Source organism: Haliotis cracherodii, unplaced genomic scaffold (assembly GCF_022045235.1).
Source record: "Haliotis cracherodii isolate W230 unplaced genomic scaffold, xgHalCrac1.p SCAF_25, whole genome shotgun sequence".
Lineage (NCBI taxonomy): Eukaryota > Metazoa > Mollusca > Gastropoda > Lepetellida > Haliotidae > Haliotis > Haliotis cracherodii.
Window position 1 is genome coordinate 7,702,882 of NW_027266281.1, and position 26,762 is coordinate 7,729,643.

At 37.2% G+C, this 26,762-nt stretch overlaps 1 protein-coding gene across 1 annotated transcript; it reads right to left on the reverse strand.

Moving 5' to 3' along the window:
• Positions 1–1,425: 1,425 nt before the first annotated feature.
• LOC139472895 (uncharacterized) lies at positions 1,426–19,285 on the reverse strand. The gene is made up of 6 exons (XM_071255359.1): positions 18,980–19,285; positions 9,668–9,752; positions 8,929–9,128; positions 7,023–7,108; positions 5,798–5,987; positions 1,426–1,542 (listed from the first exon to the last, which is right to left on the reverse strand). Exons 1-6 carry the CDS (start codon positions 19,283–19,285, stop codon positions 1,426–1,428), a joined length of 984 nt encoding a protein of 327 aa, XP_071111460.1.
• Positions 19,286–26,762: the final 7,477 nt, after the last annotated feature.

Consider the following 26,762-nt stretch of genomic DNA (forward strand, 5'->3'; position numbering starts at 1 on the left):
CTCAGACCTGCATCACTTCAGGCTTTGCTACCACATTAAGCTGACATGCCGCCGTATAACTGGAATACTGTTAAAAGAGAAGTCCTTATGTTTGCACTGAAGTGTTAAATATGTATGTATTTCAATTTAATGGTGGTTGTTGTGAATCAAATTAGTTGAGATTGTACATGGTGAGTACAATGTGCCTAGTTTCTCTTTTACTCAGTCTAATTATTAATTTCCGCGAAAAAAATGTCATTTTTTTAAACAATTAATGTTCACAATTAAAGCTATTGTTGTCCTGATATCAAACAGTAGCCTGCACAACATGTCGTTGCTTCGGGTATTAACATTTTATATGTCAATCATTGGATTTATCCAAACGAAATTATTAGTGGTTGAACAACAAAGAGCAATTTCGGTAATCCAATGTCTTATACACCCATTCTATAACAAAAAGTACCCTAGACCATGTTGCCATGATGTTTGGTCTTTATGTCTCTTGCTTCAGTGGGATAAACATTTGAAACGGAAGAGACTTTCCACAGCCAGTAGGAAGTACTGCCATGAATATTGGCCGTCCTGTTCCTTTCATGTGACATTTGATAAGGTGGATGAACAGGAACATGTGATCGTCATGACGTCGAACACGAGGATAATATCATACCCTTATAAAGGAGGAAAGGTTACATAGCAAATACCACAAGTTTTCAAATGGCTGCATCCCTTTTGGAATCGATAAATACTCTGCGGTAATCCAATGTCTTATACACCCATTCTATAACAAAAAGTACCCTAGACCATGTTGCCATGAAGTTTGGCGTCGTAAGTCTCTTGCTTCAGTGGGATAAACATTTGAAACGGAAGAGACTTTCCATAGCCAGTAGGAAGTACTGCCATCAATCTTGAGCGTCTCTTGTGACATGTTCCTTTGATGTGACATTTGATAAGATGGATGAACAAGAACATTTGATCGTCATGACGTCGAACATGAGGATAATGTCATACCCTCATAAAGGGGGAAGGTTACACAGCAAATACCTCAAGTTCACAAATGACTGCATCCTTTTTGAATTTGATAAATACTATCTGGAAGTTATTAAAGCAAATGGTGTTCTCTTTTGTTACATTGTGTCATAAACATAAAAGACGGTGGATCGCATTTTGCGCAATATTCTCACAATATTACAGCTATATGTCTGAAACCGCAACTTAACCAGAAAGAGTACTACACAAGCCTAGTGATCACCACATTCAGTTGGAATTGAAACATATGTCACTCATTGTATAACGATGTTATACCTGTACAAAAAAACAATATGTGATACTTCGCAGACTGCGCACTATGTTCCCATAGCTTTGCACGTCCAGAAACAGTATTTAGCTGTGGGATCTTTTCTTTTTGCAGGGTTTGTTACCGTGAGTCAGTTGATACTGACAACAACATCATATGGAGATATGCGCCGCTGTGACGTTGGCGTCACCACTGATATGGACGTTTTCTAGGATCTCATTCGGGTATCTGTCTGTGAAGTTGTTTATGCTTGATCCATCTACAGCTAGCTGCAATGAATCAAATGGAACATCTTAGATTATCCAGTGAAATTACGTATCCATAGGCCTCTTTTATTATTAATGCATGACCCCAAGGTCAAACTCCAAAACGAGTTTTTTCTCGCATGGCGGCAGAGCAAACACCCTGGATGGATTTATCGCTCGTCTCGCATGTCTGGTTCAGCTTCGTCGATAATTTTGTTCCAAGTCAATCTAAGAGTGCGGGGAGTTCCCCGTTCCATTATTACAGAGATGGTATTACAACAGTATTAAAAGTAGGTATATTGTGACTTTACACAAAATAACAATGACCACTTTGGCAGATCACGATACCTTTCATGTCATATGCTATTGTTTTGAACTGATTTTGATGGGCGTAACATGAATGGGCTAAGACAACCATAATGACTGATAACCAGCCCTTTCAGTGTGTGTAAGCGCTATATTTGATTTATTTTAATTCTTGTGTTTTTTGGTATTACGGTAGTCTATTGATCTGATTAAATACGATTATTATTTAGTTTATACTGTGTCACGCAACCATCATAAATGCAAATGTTTTTGTTAAAACCATAATCATCCACGATTATCCACAATTCTTCCATTAAATTCAGTTCTGTTTCATAGTTGAATGTGTGTATGTGGTAATTTTTATATTTCCAACATCGTGCAATGGATTCCTCTGTCCTGACTCGATCAATGGGGAAGAATAAAATCCCTTATAACTTAGAGGTAAGGACTATGAAATGAATATGTCGTATGCATGTTCAATTAATCAAATTAATTTGAATCAATGGGTATGGAATTGACATTAAACTACAACAATAATTATGGGTAACTGACCATGCAGATTATCCTGTTAATGTAAATTATATAAAACTTATTTTAAGAAAAGTCAAAGTTACTCTGCACAATGTTTGAAGTGTTTAATAGTAGAACTATTGGAGACGCTATTAAATTGCATTCATACAATTGACATCTGCATGTATTTCTTCACAACTTCAATGTATTTTCAGATTTTTCTGAAACAAACTGTTTGTGTGCCATCAGACATCAGTTTAAATACAATGTATGTACATTGTGAAATAAAAAATCTCTCACAGGCAATTTTAGCACAATTCTATAAGAGTGTGCAAGGGAAACCAACTGTCCACAGCTGATTGATAGTTTTGAAAATTCTGCAACATGGACTCTCAAGGATGTTATGGTTTGTATTTCACCTATTTATTCAGCTGAAAACTGACCACAGTTAAATAGGAAAGGGGGGATATTGAGACTATTTCTTGTGTGCAAAGTAGTGGATACAGTAAGGCCTTGGTCTGCCCCAACACTATCACCAGGTTGAACAAGACCAAGAAAAATACCAAATACCTAACAGCTTTGTCATCTCAACATCAGACATACCACCGTTAGAAAAACATGATACAAAGTTCTCAGTATTATGAGGGGTTATACCAATCAGGCCTCAGAGTAGACAGCTAGTTTTGTAAAGTGTATAAAACTTTTGAGTTGAGGACAAAGGACGATGGGATTTTATTTTTTATTTCAGTGCAGTCAACAGTAATGTCCTGGGTCTTCCACCCAATGAAACAATGTCAGAACAAACATAATACATGTTACACATTTTTCTGGCACTGGGTTGATCAAATTAAAAACTTTACTTGAAGGTATCACAATTAGTAAAGAAATACAGTTCTAGTTCTTGAAACTCCAAACTTCTCAAGAGCCAGGTGGTTATTGTTTAGATGGTTCTCCCTCTCAAGTTGTTCAACATGGACCTGCATCTCATTTATTTCAAATTCTGCCTCACACCCCTCATTCTGTGTGGAATGATAATTCCCTTCAACCTCATGTTCATCACACCTCCTCCTGGTACCAGGTTCTACTCCCACTACGAACACAATAATTCCGATTTAATAATATGTTTCATAAATAAAGTTAAAAAACAATTGACTTGATTTATGACATTTATTAGTACACATATTAATATAGTGGATAAATGTAAATTCTTACACTATGACGTTCTGGCCTATAGGATCAGTGGGGGATTGCTTTGTGTTGTGGCCACGGTCAATGCAAATAAGGATGGGATTGTTTCTGATTTCAGTATGCTTTGCACGGGGGTGTACTTGTTTACAAGAAAAATATCTAGGCGTGAATTATTAAACATTCAATTCATTTAAGTCCCCCAATTAATTTTCAAATTGTGTATAAATATAAATTGTAAACAAGAATCCAAGAAAGTGTAAATTAAAACAACTGTAACTGTTTTATGCATTATTTGTATATTCATTTATATTAGCTTTTTATGTGTAGTCCATTTCCAATCTAGAAATACGTATATATTCTGACCAGAATAAATGTATTTGTTTGAAAGTTGATATTTAATCATCATATGACTTACATAAGTATAAATATAAGCTCCCGGGTGCCATTGTACAAAACAATCTTAGACCTAAGACTGACGTAAGTCTATCTATAACTTAAGGTATGGGAGTTATGATCACCTATACGCTAATATCGCTTTGAACAATATATGTGAATAGAATAAAAATCAACATTGTATTCAGAAAAAGCATTTCGTACTGAAACGTCATATAAGCTGCCATAAAATCAATAGTTGATAAGCGATATTCGCTCATCAGTTTTGCAAGGACATCAATGAAAATTATGACTTACGTTGAACAACTTTCCTTTAACATGTCGGATGGCTGCCAGTCATCGTTTCCGCAAAGATAAATCGACCGGAACAACAATGAAAACTCATAGATTTATCGCAGCTTTCATCGGAAACGCATTCGAGGACACAGCGATGCTACGATGCCATTTTGACGGCTTGCGGGGATAGCCTCGTTTTGGAGTTCGACCTCAGGGTCACGCATGAATATTTAAAGACGGCTATTCTGTTCTATTGGAACCACATCTTCTATTGGAGACGCTAACAACTATCTAAGCACATTTCTCTTATTATCAAAAGACATTCTGAGCTATACGGTGACTTCATGTAAGAAACATGACTACCATGGCGAAATGGTTCAAGGGTATTCATCATAGTAGAATGGTTGGTTGGTTTGTTGTTTAACACCGCACTCAGCAATATTCCAACTATATGACGGCGGTCTGTAAATAATCGAGTCTGGACCAGACATTCCAGTGATTGATATCATGAGCATTGATCCACGCAATTGGGATCGATGACATGCATCAACCAAGTCAACGAGCCTGACCACCCGATCCCGTTAGTCGCCTTTTACGACAAGCATAGTCACCATAGTAGAATGGAAATAAAATACAATGCGTAGTGGAGGATGCAAGTTAAACAGAATGAAAAAAGTTGGATCTTGATTTTACAATGAAAAGTCACACTCATCTGATTGAAGTGACTCAAATAATACCCATTCAAAGTTAAGAACAAACGCATTCATTTATTAATAATATTTTATTCCCAATGAATGACATATATATTAAAATTCATTATTCATTATTATTTAAAAAACATATTTCTGAAAATAGTATATATTTTTTTATTTTGCATTCTTAAATTAGGCAGAAAAAAAAAAATATCATTGAGAATAGTTGCTGTGTAAAGTTACGTCCAATGACGGGGGAAATCCTAAAATGCCCCGACTGATTTTTATTCTGGCTTTGGTTGGTTTCTCCAAAGTAGTAAACGTTTGAGAGTTGCAATAGCCTGGGCACAGTGAGGTGGACATGCCCTGACACGACTTAAATACATATTTTGATTTCTTAAATTAAGCAGAAAATATAATTGAGAATCGTTGCTGTGTAAAGTTACGTCCAATGGCTTTGGCAACTCAAATTTGTCCGCATTATTATTCTTCACTTGTCAACCATATCCCCCTGCTGGTAGATTTCTTCAAAGTGGTAAACCTTTTGGACGTGCCCTGATATGCCTTAAATACACTTCCAAGAGGCCTAAACCTACTTCACACACTCCTATGTCTATGGGATACCAAAGACAACAAACCTGCTGCTCAACAGGACAATGATTTACTACATTGTATTGGACCGTTACAATTAAGTGTGTGCTGTATTTGTAGTTCCGCCTATCACGTGAACACCAACAAATTTGCTGAACATTTTGGATGGTGTAGAGAGGATAATTGCCTTCACTGCTTCAGAAACATATTCTGTCATATACTACTGTTGATCAGACAGGTGCCCACCCAGACGCAGTAATTAATACCTGTTTGTGACCGTGTCAAAGCTCAAGTAGAGGATGTGTGAGGAAACAACAACATACCATGTACATGCCTTGGTCCAGTCGTATCTCCACCAGAGACTCGGTACCTACTGCCAATGGGACCGGCGATAGAGCAATCGGCGTTCCCCACACACCGGAGATGCGTGAGTTGAATACTAGCTTGTTTTGATCCAGTCGGAAGGAAATATGATACAGAAGATTTCCTCCTCCGCGAAAATCCATAGATACTCTAAAAAATCGGGAAAACATTGTTGATGTAAACTCTGAAAAATGTTTCCTGATCGAATAAAAAACGGGTACGAATTTTTGAAAACACGATGGTGGTCGTACAGTGTCTCTTTCGATCTGGAATCCTCATTCAAAGTTCGCTTTCAATTAACAAAAAATATATGTATTTGGAACAAAGAGATTCAGTTCCTGAAGGGATTGGACTTATTGTTACTATTATAGTCAATTAAATTGTAAACATTGACAGACTTTCTAACAAACCAATCTGCTGTATATCCCACCAGGGACAACTGTGAAAAACTGTCCTGATAAAAGATGGACAGATGATGAGATACGATATCAAATGCTAGTGGCCCAATATTAGATGTTTTAAATACTGGTCTAAACTTCTTCATATGCATGAACGACGTCTCCCAAAAAGAGCTTACAAATGCTTTTACATTTCGATAACATGCGAAATAATACTTGGACCTTGTATAGAAGGATTCTTTTATTTTCTCATGGTTTTGGGTTTTATATGACTGTATACGACAGTTGGGTGAGTGAATGGGTTTGGTTTAACGCCGCTTTCAACAGTATTCCATTCCCGTTATACCACGGCGTATACGTCAGTTGGAAATGTTAGCATGTTTAAAAAAACCATCAAAATCATTCTATAAATACGTTCTACCAAAAGTGTTTACATTAAGAGTAATGTTTACAGGAAGATTTGTAACACCGCAGTCTGTCATATTCAACCAGTATGACTGCCTCCTGTCCCTAATGGAGTCCGGGGCAGACCATCCAGGGATTGATTTTATGAGCAATCAAGTCACCGTGCCTGACTACTTGAACAGTTGCGTCGCAATCATATGTTGCTGGGGAATACCTCTAACCTGGAATCTGGAGCCAAATACATGTAACAACATTCTCTGAATGGTCAAATATGGGTGAGATACTGCCCATGTGACGTCAAATATTAACTCACTCACTCACTCACTCACTGAGTGGTCTCGCTTCTTTACCATAATTATGTATGCGAATATCTAAACTTTACCGTGTAATGGTCTTTGGAGTGATGTTCATTGCCACTTTGAAACTCGTATAATTCCCACAAGGCACGACCATGTTGAAGTTCTTCACCTATGTAAGTGAAGAAAGGGTACTAAAAATGTTTTACATGCTCGATGATTTCTGTATCCCTTTGCAAACACTTACAAACACTTTTTTAGCTGGTGTTTTTTAGCAGGAGTATACATAACGGTATCAATAACACAAATGCATGTATCGTTTTTCATGTTTGAATTCGCTTTTAATTTTGTAGCGTCTTGCAGGATGTTTGGAAAACATTCCTGTTTATTTATTGCATCAAACATTTTATTTTCGGAACAAAAAAATCTGACGTTTTTAATTGTAAATTAACAAGTCTCTGTCTCAGCAGCTTCATGTTCATGTTCTTATATGCTGCTTATGGAACACATGAGGACTTATTTGCATTGCCAACGAAATATTTTCAGTTTGATATGAAATGTATTGTACCATTGCCTTCGTTGTTTCTGACACATGCATTTGTGCGATGGATGTCGAATCGAATTCCCATTACACATTCATTTCCACATACTTTTCGTTCCCTCTCTTGCACGATCACAAGAATCGTTAAATTTTACACAAGGGCAGACTGAACCGGATCAAGTTGCAAAGACCAGTTCTGCTTTTGTGCGATGGATGTCGAATCGAAATCCAATCACTTTGTGTGAGTTCATTGGAGTATAAACCTTTATAGAGTGAAGGCCAAACTGTATGGACGTCAGAGCTTGCGACTCACACAAAGTGTCAATTCTTATAATTTTTGTATCATTATTTTTTACCTCATACGATCTAAAGAGCTTTACACAATATTTAGTACGTGTGACTTCATGTTTACACTGACAGCCATACAACTTTCAGGTGTATCGTGGAATAAAAAAGTTCCTCAAAACGAGAGGTGACATATCTTTAGAACAAATGTATTCAAATAATAACCTCAAAAGATGAGAAATGTCTGATATGAACCACCTCAGAAAGTCAATCACAATGACAGCGCATCGTAATACATTTACATCAAGTACTACTATAAGACGTCAAAATTGCAGATACAATAAACGTGTCGGGAGAGATTTCGGAAGTTGATACTGAACCTGTGCCAGTTACATGTTTTAGTCATCATTGATCAACTGGTCGATCATTGAAATGTGATTGAAGATGTGTTAAATTCATTGATTGTTGTTGACTATCACTGTCAGCCTAGACACGGAACGAGTCGATGCTTCGATAGTGTGGATGTGCATTTCTTCATTTTCTTCACTAAGGTTCGTTCGTAGTGAGGATATTCGTAAACGATCATGCAGTCAAACTCTCTGACGTTGCTCAATGTATACTGAAACACTAAGTCTAAATGATGAGAAAGAACGCTTCTGTATGTATTCGTGCAAGGAAATTCCCAGGCGTTTCCCAAGGAATGTGGAAGTAGTCCTTCAGTGTTTACGTCATTTCAAGAACATGGTCTCTTGAAAAACGCATGAACGTCAAATTGTGTCGTTCATACACTTATGAACGTCAATTTCACGGTCATGTGACCGATCTCTCTTCCAATGGAAAAGCCGTATATCGTGTAAACTTCAAATTAAAAAAAATTACTTCCACATACTGTTTCTTCCCTCTCTTGACAGTCACAAGAACCGTTATATTTTACACATGAGCACACCGAATCGGATTAAGTTCAAAAGACCAGTTCTGCTAGTTCTGTCATTGCCTATCTAAGTGTATCATGACACATACACTACATGTCATTGTTGTTACTTTTTTAAATCTTACAGCGGTTTTATTTGGCCGACATTATTGAGTGCATCTCACTTATCCATCCTGTCACAATTATTAATGATACCTTCATACTCAACGTTCATTTTAACACATAACCATCTTACCGGGTTGTCCCAACTATACTTTGCGCATGGGCCGACAGAACCACTCCAATTTCCTGTCAACAGACAGACTCTGCTGTTTCTATCCGTGCACATCATGAAGTTGTTCTTGCAAGTATATTCTGCAACTGCTCCTTCGTACACTCCGTCATAATGCATTTCAGCATTGGCAACAGAAGGTGGTGCGTCACAACCCTGAAACTCTGTACATTAAAACTCAATCATATAACATATTGATTGATTTTAATCTCACAGTAAGTACATGTACGTTTAACCAAACTGTCATTATTGAGATCTTGGAGGTGAACACTGCCGAATGCAACAAATTAATGGGGACGCTCAACTACTAATATATTTCAGAGGTCACTGTCAGTACGGAAATCATACACATACGTTGAAATCCTATTTCTTTTCTCGGTTATTGTTCTTAGGTTAGGTTACGTAACGACTGCGCGTGCGCCTGTGCGGGCGTTTAAAATGTGTGCCACACTCAGACTAGTCCTTGCTTTATCCCCTTAATGCCCAACGCCAGACAGGGAAACAACAAATACCAGGTTTTGACATCTTTTGATGTTACCCAGCCGGGATCGAAACACCGATCCCCGGGCAGACGCTTTGTCGTGGAAAAAGTCATTCGTGACAAACACTTTCTCATACGGCATATCATGTTAGTCCATCCAAATGATTTCAATAAATGATAACGTACAATAGAATTGCCTTTTTTTACCAGTCAAACACTTACCTGTTACACATGATGCACGTCCGAGTCGATCTGAATAGCATCTGGACATAGGACAAGTTGTCTCCGAACAGGCGCCAGCGAGGGACTATTTATAAACAACACATTCTGGTGGTGTTTAGTGTGCTCATGATTCAGATATATATTCAGCACAGCCGAATCAGGTAATCTCATTTGTTTTAAATGACGCTTGCTTCTGCTGTGAATATGGAACTGTTATCTGGCAAACGTGAAGAGGGACTATGTTTAAACAATACATTCATATGGTGTTTAGTGCGCTTCCAATACTCATGATACAGATAGATATTTACCACAGTCTAATCAGCTAATCTCAAATGTTTGAAAACGAGTATCTCCCAGCTGAGGCTGTTAGGGGGTGTTTCGCTTTTATCCAGACAACGTCCCACATAAGGCCAAATTCTGAAGAGACTCTGGATAGTCTTTTCGTTATATAAGACAGCTGTTGGACTGTAAGTGGGTATCTTGTATGAATGCAAAACGCTAAAGTCAACGTCAACGCCAGAGAATAATCACCCTCGTTTATCTGCCGAAATAGATCCTATTATGCATAAACGGCAATGGCAATTATGCAAATGTAATACAGTGATGACACCAGGCAAGCGTGTTTTGCTCATTGGTTCAGTTTAAACTCCTTAAACTAGCCCACATGTCATTAAACCCAATACCTTCTACCAGAGATGCTTAGAGTAAGTGAGCGAATTAAAATTTAACATCACACAGCACAAAAAATGTGGTTTCTGTTTTCCGGATCGCTTCCAGATACCTCCGGACACTTATCCAAAACACATCCGGGTATCCGGTGGCAGATACCTTGCCGGATACCAGATCCGTGGTATCCGGTGGCAGACACCTCAAAGTATCCCTGCACAGCAAAAAAGTGTAGGTTTCCAAACCAATATCAAAATTTGGAGGAGGGCTCGGGGTATATCTTGGTTCAATAAAGTGTGAAACACCTAAAAGTATAATTGAAACTAACCAAGAAATTTGAAGATTGCTGAAGGTATCCGGAAGGTATCCAGATGCATTTTTTCTAAATGTCTTGTTTCTAGTAATTAATGTTAGCCTGGGCATGTCAGATAGCTGTAGCAACATTCTGTGTTATTTCAGTTGTAAATATCCTCTTAAAGCTGAGATCTCTGGTCATGGACTTTTTGAGAAGACAATTTTTCAATTTCATATATATTTGCTTTTAGATGTTAAGCTGTTTAATGAACAAACATCAGTTCTAATACAGGTATGATCATATCCTTAAATTTCATGTTCAGACTTTCAGTTTGTTCTGAGTAAAGTATTAAGTCATCGACTGTGTGTTCATTTGGGCCTTTGGTCCTGGTGAGATGATGTTAGGATTGTAGAGGCATACCAGCTTCAATGAAGTTTGAAACACAATATGACCCACTCTGAGGGTCACATGTACCAGATTTCATTGCGCTACTGTGAGCTCTTCCTCAGTCACTGTACACAGTTTTACTAAAAGACATTGAGAGTTGCATAATACTACACAAACGTCTCCAGAAATTGGCATTTTAGTGATAATGGAAAACAATATTTTATGATTGCCTCATTTCCTTCTCATTTGGATCCACATTTAAAGACAATAAGTCCCATTCTTCATTCCTTTCAAGTGTTTACCACATGGCCCAAGACAAGGATTTCTTGAATGTCCTTGAAGGGTCCCACTCCGGCTTGGCATTGGTTGGTCTTCTCACATCAACCAAGACTAGCCTTTGTGAGTGTGTCCCAGTGCCACTTGGCATGCAACTTCTCGATCGGCCTCCATTGAAATAATAGGACCCTCTTCATCACTGTCAGCCTATCACCTCTGATATCTGGAGGGGTCCTTCCAGGGATCTCAAAGACCCGTGAAGATCCGGGCTAGGATAGTTCTTCAGCAACCGATGCTTGTCGTAAAAGGTGACTATGCTTGTCGTAAAAGGCGACTAACGTGATCGGGTGGTCAGGCTCGCTGACTTGTTTGGTGCATGTCATCAATCCCAATTGCGTGGATCGATGCTCCTGATATTAATCACTGGACTGTCGGGTCTCGACTCGATTATTTACAGACCGACGTCATATAGCTGGAATACAGTGCGGCGTTAGACAACAAACCACAAACCACAAACCACCAGGGATCTCAAGCTGGACTTCAGTTTCTGCAGAATTATGTATCAAGATTGTAGCAATAAAAATGAATTGTTGCAACATGGTCCTAGATGTTTACCACTTTGATGAATCCCACAGACAAGTATATGATGCTGACAAACCTAGAGATAACTGGTCGCCAGCCAGAACATCTTTTGGTGGGAGGATACGAGTGGAAGTCTTTCCCTCAGTGATTTACCATCTCCAAATGTTGTTGCACAGTGATGTTGAGAGTTTTGAATATTTGTTTGTGATTGGGTCACATGATCAATTTCATGGTGGTTTCATTCTGCCGTGGAAACAAGTTTCATACCATCAAAAGACGCGGACCTCTAGATACATCTCGTTACTCCTTGTCACCAGATATCTGGTTCACTTATTTTAAAGATCTACTTAACCCCGCATTTAATAACTTGGAAGCAAAACCCTTTGATTGTTACGTAACTCAGTTTTTAAATTATGTAAATTCTCATTCATTTGAAAGCTGGTAAACCTGCCGGCGAAGATGGAATACCGGCTGAATTTTATAGGTTATCAGGCAATATTCTGATACCATATTTAAAATTATTATTTAATAAAATTATGAATGCTGGAATATTTACGGAGTCGTGGAACGTTTGTATGATATTACTATTGTGTTAGAGATTTAATGTTACTACTATTTGCTGATGATATTATAATGTTTTCATACTCTGTTAATCGAAATGATTACACCGCTACATCTTTTTCCAGATTTTTTAAAATTTAATCGATCATATATTCAATTAATTAACCAAGCATATGTACACGTCAGTTCTCAAAAAGGGCAAAAATCTGTCCCAAATACTGATTTGTGATTAATTCATTAAGAGTTTCAGTCTGATGTACACGTACAAAAAGCATACAAGAACGAGGAGAAAGAAAAGCTTTTGACTCATATTCTGATGAAGAGAATTTTTTACAAACAAAATCGCTGCTAGCTTCTTACTCTCGATAAATTAGCCATCCAACAAGTAATCAACTTGACATAGCCCTAACGAACTTTAATTGAAGGAGACAAGTTAGGTTTTCAATTATGCCATCAACTTGATCAGCATAAAAATTATAATGATCTTAAACGATCAATGTTCATTTTTAATATACTTAATCGTTGATTAATCCACAAGGATAGCACTGACAACAAAATCCAACATTTTCAAATTCGTTGTCCATAAGTCATCCTATTTATTATTAAGTCAACTTCGAATGACAAAATATTGGTTAAATTACGATGGATGGAGCCGCAAAGATATCCTTAACAATGTTATAAACTACTGAAAGCTCTTGACGACAAAGGCAAAACGAATTGGGTTGTCCAGTATCAGATATTTATTATTTTCATGTGTCTATTCCTTTGTGTGGATATCCCAAGATGTAGGGATACAAATTTGTTCTTATACTCTTTTAAACAAAGGTTACAGGATATGTATTGTCAAAACTGGCATGAGAGTGTATCTTCTAGTTTCCTCAGCCATTACAAGGATATCAAGTCTGCTATAGAACCAGAGAAGTAAATAAGTATGTTACATGATAATTCGCTTGTTAGGGCATTATGTAAATTCAGAGTGTCGTTACACAATTTCAGTGTAAATTTTAAACGTAGATATGAAAATGGGACGTTGAAATTGGTATCTGTAAAACCTGCCAATAAGGAGAAATTGAGGAGGAATTTCATGTTTTATTAGTATGTTATAAGTATGAACATCTCAGAGAAAAGTATATTCCAATATTTAACATTAGGCATAAAATCAAGATGTTAATGATCAGTCTTATAAAATCCAACAACTCTGCTGTTATACATTCATTACACTTATTGTTAAAACATATATTCTCTGTCAGATAGTTTTAATATATCATGTATATCACTTGACTAAACAAATGAAACTGAAAATGTCAACTGAACAATGGGCCATGTAGCCTAAAATACCGAATAAAATATTTATCTATCTAATATTTGTTTGCTAAATATAGCCTTATATATAAAATCAAGTGCAAGTTTATGAAAGCACTATTTTCAAAATGTGTTTTATTTCGTTTTATTCTTAATTCAAGTATCTAAAATGACAATAAATGGGAACTAATCACGATCATTAGTGTTATGAGTAAATACGTCTTCATCAACCCATGCTTGCTATAACAGATGGCTATGCTTGTCGTAAGAGGCGACTAATGGGATCGCTGACGTGGTTGATGCATGTCATCATTTCCCACTTGCGTCGATCGATGCTCATGATGTCAATCAGTGGATTGTGTCGTCCATGCTCTATTATTTACACACCGCCGTCATAAAGCTGGATTATTGCTGAGTGCGGCATCAAACAACAAATATACCAACAAACAAACATTAGGGTTAGGTATCCGTTTAGTGGCTATGATAGATTCTATAGCGGCTCCTAGTATCATTCACACAAAAAATCGAGAAAGCAGGATGAAATATTGAGCGTCGAATATTTTGGCTACTTGAAACTGTCCTGGAACATTTATACAAGCCACTTTCACCCGCTACGTTTATTCAGTAATAATTCAAAAGCGGACTCACCCTTGTGGCATCAATGTCCATGCTTATTCCTCCGCCGTTCCTTACTATGATCCATAGTATCCTAACAGTATTGTTCGCTACCACATTTCTGTCAGAAAATCACCTTCAGCAACCCATGCTTGTCGTAAAAGGCGACTAACAGGATCGGGTGGTCAGGCTCGCTGACTGGGTCGATGCATGTCATCGTATCCCAATTGTTTGGATTGATGCTCATGATCTCAATCACTGGATTGTCTGGTCGATTATTTACAGACCGCCGTCATATAGCTGGAATATTGCTGAGTGCAGTGTTGAACACCAAACCCGAACATGATTCTACTACATGCTCTTGTGGATACCATTTTGAGGATCCTACACATTACTCCTTTTCGCGTCGTAACTATTGCATTCTTCGTAATAATATGTTCCACATCATGTGTATTAGACTTATTTATTTCATAATGAACTGGATTTGCAAACAGGCCGATGGTTTATCTAAATGCTGCTCAAATACAAAATAAGTATTAATTACGATAAAATACTAATTCAATAATATCAGTTGAGCAATAATGTAATCATCAGATTATAAGTAGATAATTGAAGTAGAAGTCAATATTGATTAAAGAAAATCTACCAGATGCTAAGATAAATGCATCTATAGATTGAATTTTTTCAATGTTTTCCTGTACATAATTTTCAACCATATACAGCTGTTTTTATGTCATATCCATGTGTACAATAATACATATTATTTCTAATAATGGCATAATTAGGACACACAAATAAGAAATGAGTGGTATTTTTTATTATAAAAGGTGCCACAAGATGGGTCATTTGACATGAATCAGTTTTATGTGAATTTAAATCAATATAACCTAATCTGAGTCATGAAAGGATTTGACCTCGGTTCAGTGAAAATGGAAATGCTAAACCGATATTAGCCATGCTTTTATAGAATATGTTCACTTGTGATTGTATGTAAAAGATGGTTGTACAATTCCGTCTTTCTAATGATTGTTTGTACGTGTGATCGATATGCCGGTATGTAGAGGTATATGTGTACATGGATGGACTGGTTTGGCCAGTGCATGTGTTTTTATGTGTATATTTGCATCATGATAGTTTCTACAGTACATGTAGGTACAATTTATCTCAACTCATAGTTTTGTAAACAGTTGATGAATATTAATTGTGAAATGCATTTGTAGGGAGAAATGCTTATCACAACTGTCCTTATTTCATATCTGATGAGTAGAACTGTTGAAGTAGAAAAAACTATAATGCAGCAAGATACATTTCCTGGGCCCCAGAAACATGTTACATGATAAACTGACTTGATGAATAGAATAGCAACCAGTGTGGTTGGAAATTGACTAAGCGTCACTACTCAATTAGATAATTAACAGACAAGTGCTCATACCCACCTGACACTTATTGCCCTGTTATTCCCCAGTCAACAATGAATTGACATTGAGTTCATCTTGCTAATGATCTGCTGTGCAAAGGTGGGGCAGGCTTTCATCATGTGTTCTGTAGAGATGATGTCACTGTTTAATGATTATTTAGGATTAGCTACATACCTTGATGCTACCAAGACCGCCCTTGACATTATCAGACAGTTTGTCTGGACACAACCTGATGTCTCAACTGTACTTATTGGATTCTCCCTCGCAGCAAACTATGTGTCAGACAAAGATTTTGACCACTCTTAGCAGATGTATAACAATGCATAAAGAACTTGGGGTATGATTCAGTAAATCATGCGAGTCAAAGTTTGGTTTCACTGTACTTAGAAACAGACGATAGATCCAATACCGTTTAACTTTATAACATTGAGATGGGTATTCGAATAGGAAAATTTAATATACACATAAATTTACAATTACCATTGAAAAGTTCCAAAACCGAAAACAACTACTTTAATTAAGATACCACTTTGCCAGACCAATATATTTGGCAGTTTTTCTTGTTATTATTAATCTTCATTCAATTCATTTTCAGAAATGATAGGATAAATGCTAAAAATATGAAGACGATTTCATTCATGAATATTGCCAGTTGCCGAATTTAGATCAGAACAAACAGGGAGGGTCACCCAAAAATATTACACTCTCTAGATTTTAGTTGATGGTTCAGGTTGTGCTTTACAGGTGAATTTCTTATCAGTGTTTATTTTGGCCTACCAATTAATGGTAGATATTAAATATCCACAATAAGTAAGATAATTATTTCCAATGTGACTCCCATTGCAACTAAAGCAAAGAACGATTCAAAACAGCCTGAATCAGCTGCTACATTGAAATGTTTTTGCTCCTCTAATCAGTAATTCAATCAGTTGTATAATGATTTGATATTTTGGTGAAAATATCCGTTGTGTAAAATCCTAATATTACTCACTTTTGTATTTGGGATGGTTGGGTTGCCTTGTGGGTAAAGTGTTCACCGAGGCCCCGGGTTCTATTCCCCACACGGGTACTGTGTGTGAAGCCCATTTCTGGTGTCCCCGCGGCAAAATTGCTGGAATATTGCTAACAGCCGTGTGAATCTATACTAACTTGCTAACTTATTATATAGTATTTTGAGATCACTTACATGACTTAGTTGCTTGAAAGTTTTGATAATTTTGAATAGTTCTGTTTTTTTTAATAGATGCAATGCAAACATTTGAGTAAAAACTCAGGTGAGCCTTGTGCCACTGCAGGTATTGTCTTTGAAGATCACAAAAACATATTGTATTTTCTGTACACTTTACCGTTTGCTTTGGCTTGTTTACTTGTTCTAAGATTGGTAATCATGGCTAAATATCAGTTGCTTGATAAATTGTCATTACCTTACTGTTCGACAAAACAACTTTTTACCCTTTGGCAATATATGTGCTTTTTTAATTTTTGAATAACACGTTTCTCAATATGTTATCAATTGTTACCTGGATTGTTATCCAGGTACCTGGATTTCACAGTGACACCAGCTACATTTAAGGAGATCCAGCTCAGATATGTCAAACAAAGGACTCACCAGATGATGACTAATCCTTTCCAGATCAACCAACATATTCACCTCAGAAAGTGATGATAATGAATAATGCCACATCAGTGTGATTCTTTTGGTGGTTTTAAGACGACACTAATCAAGTCTGAAGGAATTAATGCCACATCAGTGTGACTATGTTTATGTGGTGTACACTGACGCTGACTACCCAAATCTGAATGACTTTTGTGGTTTACTACACAATCATAATTGACTTTAGATATTCTTCTTCCTTGACGTTCTTCTCAGAATTGACTAAATTGACTAAATTGTTTATTTAGAAAATGGCATCGAAGCGTCTGTTTCTGCAAATTCTTACAAACACCTCTGGTTACTGTACCAATGAAATTTCACAAAATCAATAAATATGATTCTTTGTTTTGTTTCATAAGCATAACGAAATATAATATTGATCAGCCATAACATAGGTGCTGAACATATATCAAATATACTAATGTTTTCCTACAATAAATACAGCTCACTGAACAATGTGTTTAGTTCCATTTCAGTAGGAAAATGATATTGGTGTTTTTATATACTGGTACTTTATTAAGGTGTTTTCTGTGGATGCCATTAGTCTTATGCACCTATTTGGGGCAATTATTTTCTGTTTCGAACTTCAATGAAACTTGATGTAAAAACTACTTTTAATCTCACCATGGCCCAAGTGAGCACATAGTCAATGACTTTCAATTTTTTGTCAGAGTGAGTATGGTGTCATGACGCTTTTAGCAATATTCCAACAATACCAATGTGGCTAATCGAATGCTTCAACCACTAGGCAAGAACAAACTGGGAAAATGAAGATGAAATTGAGGGATATCATCATACCAGGACTGATATTTATTCATTTAATACACTTAACATCTAAAAAAAAATATAAATGAAATTGAAAAATATTTTCTCAAAAAGTACAGGACCAGAGATTTCATCTTTTAGAGTATGTTTACAACTAAAATAACACAGAATATTACAGCTACAGCTACAGCTATCTGATATGACCAGGCTAACACTATTTACTAGAAACAAGGCATGAAGAAAAATTGCATCCTGATGCCTCCAGCAATCTTCAATTGTCTTGGTAAGTTACAAATGTTTTTTTATTTGCTTCACACTTAATTGAACAAAATGCACCCCCCCCCCCCCCCCCCCCAAATATTTTTTGACATTTTTTAAAAACGGATACTTAGACACCCAGAATTAGGTATCCGATACCAGGATTCCAGGAAGCTTGCTTTCTGCTGAGGCGTCCAGTCCCGGATTCCACGGATCTTATTATAACAGTTTACACATAAAACTAGTCTGAGAACAAATACAAGAATAAATGATTAGTAAACAATACATTTTATGAACGGGCTATAGATAACGGGATTAACACCAGAGTTGGTGTTATTTGTCCAGACCACAAGGTGTACGGTTGACCTTAGGGATTTGATGGTGAAAATTATTGTAGACCAATAAACAAGTTCATTTTTCGAAAATACAAGACCAGTGTGTAAGGAATGTAAAGAAAGTGACCTGTACTGTAGTTTTGACATGTTTAGCTCAAACGAAAAATAGGAATACTTAATGATTGATAATATAACTACCTTTGGCCAGTGGTTGATGTCACTGTAAAGAGATCCTGGCCGCGTTGTGACGGCCACTAGGTCACTACTGTTGCTGTTGAGTTCACAGATGCGGGTCTTGGTCTCAAAGTTGAAGGACATGCAGACTGAAGACATCAGACATTCTGATGCACAGGAATAGAGAGACGGTGACCTTACTTTCCTAAATATGTAACGTTCCATATGCGCATCTACCTCCACAACAGAAGTTGTGTTGAAGCAAGTGCCACATCTACCTAATCCTCCCCCAGTCAGGACAAGGACTACGGTAAAAAGACTCAAATGCATTTTCCTGTTTTCTGAGAAAAGAAATAAGTAAGGGAAAGGTATCAGTAATGAATGTTGAATCTCATACTTCACCTCTAAAGTTGGATCCCCCTACTACAGTTGCTGACACAGACATTTTAAAACAGATACATATCCATCCATCTACCCGTACTCAGTGAAGTAAAGCCCTGTGAACTTCCTCAGTGGTATTTTTGTTTCTTTGTGATCTGACTGTCTTTGCTTTCAACTAAAGCAACGCCCACAGGGTTGACTGTAACTGCGTCATTACTTTGAAATGAATGGGAAGTTATTTGACATCAACCTCGAAAGTAAGTAACTAAGAATTGATTGAGATCGGAATACAGTCGGGCAAACCACTCACATCCTGTGCCAACCACATGCTTCATTGTTGAAAGATCAATATAACTCTGATTGAACGTCTTAGAGGAGAAAGCTAATTTCGCGAAACAAACAAGTGTGCAAATCGATCGAAACTATTGAACTGCTCTCATGTGAAGTGTTTGTTAAGGTTTTCAGTTCGAAGTGAGAACTTATGGCATTAAGAAATTTGCCATCACTAAAACTTGTTATTGAAACTGACTAACATTAAGCTGCTAAACCAAGATTAATAAAGGGTATTTAACCCACAATCATGGGATCCTGACACACCGGGCACAGTAGATGATGCCCCTTTGAATAGTTCGGTAATAACACCGAAGATGTTTGTTTTCACATTGATATGTTGATGCCTTACCACGGATCAAAATTGATGAAAATTTTGATATTTAGCAAATTCTCTCACTATTTAGGGAGGCGTAGCTCAAATAAAATTAATGTGCTTAAGTCCACTGGGTCACCAGATAACCGAGTTTCAGTCAAACCTACTCATAAATGTACTAATATATTCATATGTTTGTTTTTGTTGTTTAACGTCGCACTCAGCAATATTCCAGCTATATATGATTGCTATTTGTAAATAATTGGGTCTGGACGAGACAATCCAGTGTTTCACATCATGAGCATCGATCTACGCAACTGGGATACAATTACATGCATCAACCCGATCCCGTCAGTCGCCTCTTACAAAAAGCAAAGTCGCCTTTAACCGTAAACATTGGTTGCTGAAGACATATTCTAACTATATATATTTGAAATGAACAATGACCAATGAAAGCTTAACAAATTGTTATACTTGTTCGGGTGGTAGGGTAGCCTTATGGGCAGAGTGCTCGTGCTGAAGACCCAGGTTCGATTCCATTGCTTGAATATTTAGAAAACGGCGGATCGATTCAATCACTCTCTCTCTCTAATACTTCTAATACAATGTTTCATGAGAGAAAACTTCTAAAATAACATTGCGTGAATTCTCTGTATGCAGCAGGGAACACATTATCTTAAAAGAAATATAAATTTATGATACATTTCATAAACAAAGCTATTTATAAATTGCTGGTATATAATTATTAAGATGTGACATCGCTGGGGGATGAAGTAGAAGTTTAGAAGCGTTTCATGGTGTACCGGTGGCACGTGCATTACTTTTGCTTTAAAAAGTAAGTTGTCTGACAATCACACCCAGCAGTAATTCTGCCACACAATGACAGCATGTAAACAATTAACCATCCAATTGATTATTGATCAGTATGTCAAACAGGGATATACGTCGTTGTGGGCAAACACCCAGTCAATCAGCGCGACCATCCGATCAATTAAAGCAAAACACTTGTTGCCAATGGCGCAGGTCAATCCAGTGTTTGACAACATGAACATCGATTCAAACAATTGAGATACGATGAACCAAGTCATCAACACGAACTCTTAAGTGGCCTCTTAGGACAACCTGAGCTCGGCGTTAAACAAGCCTTCTCATGTTAGGAGATTATGTTTGCTACGTCTTTGAAGTGAATGAAAAATTTGTTGGAGGAGATATTGTACTTGGTAAACTTTGGGGTAAATATTGGCTGATATAAAGTTTCACGAATTGTATCAAATTGTATTGGATATTTTTTAAGAAGAGACGTAAACGACATGTTAACATCTCCTAAAATGTACATATTTACACCGAAAAAGACCCTGATGATTTCTTTCATATATAAAAGCAACTGAGAACGCGCGTGTGCTGTGCGATCTCACTTATATATAGGGGACCTTAGAACATAAAGTTGAGAATATAAATCACAGAGTTGATGGCGACAGTTCCAGTATTTATTCTTGAGCAGATGTGATCAAGATACATTCAATACACAATTTCAAGTCATTACAATAATAAAGATGTACATAAGATATTATATGATATTACAATTTTACTTTTATTTAACATAGAGATGATAATTGATTGTTGGGGGAATTAGCATGGTAGAGTTGACAATGGCGGGAAGATGACTGGCTATAGTTGATCATTTACATATCACAATTAACAGGATACTGAAAATAGAAAGGACACAGTTAAACTCGAGACGAAACACATACACATAAGATTACACAGATATACAGACTACCACCTTTGCATCTATCAAGATAATGAAGATTTATGTATATTAATAATATGGCTGAGATATGTACACATACAAACAGCTGGAGGCTTACGATAGGTATTGCCCTTGGCATTTCCTTAACTAGCCTATCTACAATATTATCAATAATATTAACATTAACGATAAATGTGCGGTAACTCAACAATGTTGAGATCTGTATAATACACTTAAAATACAACTATTCACAACAACGTATGACATACAATTAATGATAATTGTTAGCAGTATAATAGAAATATGAACTGCATTTTATAATTAATTGCAACAACACTGAACAGAACATTATAAACACAAACATTCCAAATGATTACTTACCTTGTACAACGACAACATAAATACATTACCTGTACTCAGTTCAAGTGAGATAACTTCACTGCATATTTAACCAGAGTTATTTGGTCTAACTTCAAAACAAAAAGTACACATGTAAATAATTTGAACAAGGGAAACCAGCTTACCTTAGAACATAAAGTTGAGAATATAAATCACAGAGTTGATGGCGACAGTTCCAGTATTTATTCTTGAGCAGATGTGATACCAAAGGGGCATCTGCATGGTTTTATATAGTTGGAGCTGGAACTACGCCTTTACTGTTATTGGTCCAAAGTATGTAACGCCACTTTTGATTGGATAAGAATTTCTGACCTAAGGCTTGTAATGACTGACTGATTTCCCAAGTTTACTAATCTACTGTTGACATTAACAATAAGGGGATTACTTCTAAAAACAATGCATTCGGTATAATGTTTGCTTTGCGGTAATCCTTTGCCTAAGGGGGATAATTAGAGGTGACGGGTAGGTAGACACTGACAGTGATTGAGCTTCGCTCACTAGCAGACGTTGACGGGTATAGAATTAAAATAGCAGGGGATTACGTTTGGACAATGGGCATGTTGACTTTGTGCCTATGGGTATGAATTTGGACGGCTTATTGTTTATGTAAGTAGGATGTCACATGAAAAAGCCTGGATAACATGTATCAAGTAATATTAAGTTTATATAAAAGTAAAATAATAAAAAATGAAATAGAAGTAGAATAATAAAGGTAGCTAATTTTAAATGTACAGGAATTTGGATATACAGGTATATAAGATTAAGTTGGGAATATTTTATTATAATATAAGCTGTAGTTTTGATAATTTGTATTAAAAATAAGGTAAGGAATTTTGAACGAATTGGGACAAATATATACACGATAACAATACCCCGGGGCTACACGAATCTTTTGTCCTCAAAAGAAAAACAATTTGCCTACTTTTGTTTAAGAATGATTATTGGGGTTTAATCGTACAACTTCATAAATGTTGTGATGCACTAAGAGAATATTAACTGAAAATGGCTGGCTGGGAATTTTCTTTATGTGTCTACCCGCTAAAGCTGGAATAGGGATGATTTCTGGTACTAACAAGGATTGATTTGTGATTTTATTTGTAATTGTAAAGTTGGGCCATTTGAGATGAAGGAATGGGGAGAAATAGCCTTGAACTTTAAGGTCAGTGACAGTAGAAGGGGCGTAAATAAACCAATAAGAAGGACATAACGACAATGACATAACTGGGATTAATTCACAAAGAGATCCAGTTGATATTTCAATCATAATGAAAGTGTGGTTCGATCTCCTTTTGTATAATTTGTATAAAATAATACAAAGAATGAGAAGACAAATAAACGACAAAGCAATAGGAATGTTATCATACCCGGATTCTCCACCAACTGAGAACGCGCGTGTGCTGTGCGATCTCACTTATATATAGGGGACCTTAGAACATAAAGTTGAGAATATAAATCACAGAGTTGATGGCGACAGTTCCAGTATTTATTCTTGAGCAGATGTGATCAAGATACATTCAATACACAATTTCAAGTCATTACAATAATAAAGATGTACATAAGATATTATATGATATTACAATTTTACTTTTATTTAACATAGAGATGATAATTGATTGTTGGGGGAATTAGCATGGTAGAGTTGACAATGGCGGGAAGATGACTGGCTATACTTGATCATTTACATATCACAATTAACAGGATACTGAAAATAGAAAGGACACAGTTAAACTCGAGACGAAACACATACACATAAGATTACACAGATATACAGACTACCACCTTTGCATCTATCAAGATAATGAAGATTTATGTATATTAATAATATGGCTGAGATATGTACACATACAAACAGCTGGAGGCTTACGATAGGTATTGCCCTTGGCATTTCCTTAACTAGCCTATCTACAATATTATCAATAATATTAACATTAACGATAAATGTGCGGTAACTCAACAATGTTGAGATCTGTATAATACACTTAAAATACAACTATTCACAACAACGTATGACATACAATTAATGATAATTGTTAGCAGTATAATAGAAATATGAACTGCATTTTATAATTAATTGCAACAACACTGAACAGAACATTATAAACACAAACATTCCAAATGATTACTTACCTTGTACAACGACAACATAAATACATTACCTGTACTCAGTTCAAGTGAGATAACTTCACTGCATATTTAACCAGAGTTATTTGGTCTAACTTCAAAACAAAAAGTACACATGTAAATAATTTGAACAAGGGAAACCAGCTTACCTTAGAACATAAAGTTGAGAATATAAATCACAGAGTTGATGGCGACAGTTCCAGTATTTATTCTTGAGCAGATGTGATACCAAAGGGGCATCTGCATGGTTTTATATAGTTGGAGCTGGAACTACGCCTTTACTGTTATTGGTCCAAAGTATGTAACGCCACTTTTGATTGGATAAGAATTTCTGACCTAAGGCTTGTAATGACTGACTGATTTCCCAAGTTTACTAATCTACTGTTGACATTAACAATAAGGGGATTACTTCTAAAAACAATGCATTCGGTATAATGTTTGCTTTGCGGTAATCCTTTGCCTAAGGGGGATAATTAGAGGTGACGGGTAGGTAGACACTGACAGTGATTGAGCTTCGCTCACTAGCAGACGTTGACGGGTATAGAATTAAAATAGCAGGGGATTACGATTCGTTCAAAATTCCTTACCTTATCTTTAATACAAATTATCAAAACTACAGCTTATATTATAATAAAATATTCCCAACTTAATCTTATATACCTGTATATCCAAATTCCTGTACATTTAAAATTAGCTACCTTTATTATTCTACTTCTATTTCATTTTTTATTATTTTATAAGCTGTAGTTTTGATAATTTGTATTAAAAATAAGGTAAGGAATTTTGAACGAATTGGGACAAATATATACACGATAACACAACAAACAACTGCCCTGATCCTAAATCATCACGAATTCTGATTTTTCCCAGCTTGAGGCCAGGCTGTACCTGTAACGTAATTTTGTCTCGTTCACAGTATACGTAAACAAGAAGAGAGTTCCATTTGTTTGATCACTTTACTGGAGAGAACCAGCGCGAAATGATAATAACTAAACAATTATTGAAGAGGTTGAAACAGGGACGTGTTAATATTGCTTGTTTGTTTGTTCTTTAAGGCCAGCAATATTCCAGCTATATTAAGGCGGTCTGTAAAAAAAATATCGAGTATGGAGCAGACAATCCAGTGATTAACATAATGAACATCGATCCACACAATTGGGATACGATGACATGTATCAACCTAGTCAGCGAGCCTGACCAACCGATCTCGTTTTACGACAAGCAAAGGTTGCTGAAGTCGAATTCTACCCCGGATTTAGGGGGGCGTACTTATAAATATTCCTGGTTCTGCTTCTGATTGTGCATGTGCACTGGTACAAGGGACCGTCTGTTATACAGGAGCGCATCATAGTACAATGTCCTCTATCTCCTTCCAAGTCTTTATTATGCTAATGAATAAAGGCTGAGAACGTTTGAAATTTATTGAATGTGAACAAATGCCTATACAACCCATCGTATGACTACCCCATGAAGTAGTCCTTGTGCCAAGTAGGCACGCTGGTCGCTCTGGTGGATCGGCTTCGACCCGTTGCTGGTGCTGGTGGTATCAGGCTCCAGTGTGGGTGGGTCTCTCAGGGTCTCAGAGGCCGGTGGTGGCGACTGACTGCTGCTGCCGTGACTGAACTGGGTGGTGTCTTACGCCGGTGTGTGCTTACTGACATCAGTACCGGCGATGGTGTGGGCTCCGCTAGAGACATGGGGTTGCTGTCGAGGGCAGGTAGTTGTGGTGTCATGATGGGTGCTGGTACAGTGATGCGGGTTCCTATGTCGTCATAGATCGATCCGGGTGTCGGGTGGTCATTGTGAACTAGGCTGAACTTGTGCAGGAAATTCCTATTCCGAAGTGTGACTCGTCATTCTTCATCGCGTATTTGTAGTGTTGTCGTACCTCCACGATACTGCCCCTCTTGTCCAATTTGTTGTGGTCCAGTCTGATTCTGTACTGCGAGTGACGGAAGGCGTTTAGTGTGATCCGCCCAGCTGTCAGCTTTGCAAATGTTGCGTTTGTGGTGGGGTTCGACCCTTGCTTTGAGTGTCTCGCGCCAAGTCTCGTGTGGTCTGTACTTGTCGGGGATAATCGGGATGAAATCGCGTTTCAGGCGGCAGAAGACACATATTGCTGGAGATATCTTCGTGTCAGGGTCAGGTGTGTTAAGATATTGTATTATCACTCTCACACAGCGCAAGTATCAAGTTCTGCATGCAGGCTGGTGCTGTCAGTGATAAGTCGTTTCATCGTCTTCACTCCCATTCTCCACACGACAGTTGCTGTAGGGGAAGGTCACCGAACATAGGCGTTGGTGTACGCGCCATCTGTGCAGGAAGGACCTTGTCTCGGTCGAGATAAACTCCGGTCCCCGTCCGATGCGAGCTCTTCTGGGGCCCCGTACATCACGAAGGGACGACGTAAGTGGTTTATGAGGCTGGTGGCGCCACCTGTGGACGTCGAGATGATCGGCCAGTTCGAGTTGGCCCACCGTCCTGAGGTGGTGTACGCCCCTGTGTACGAA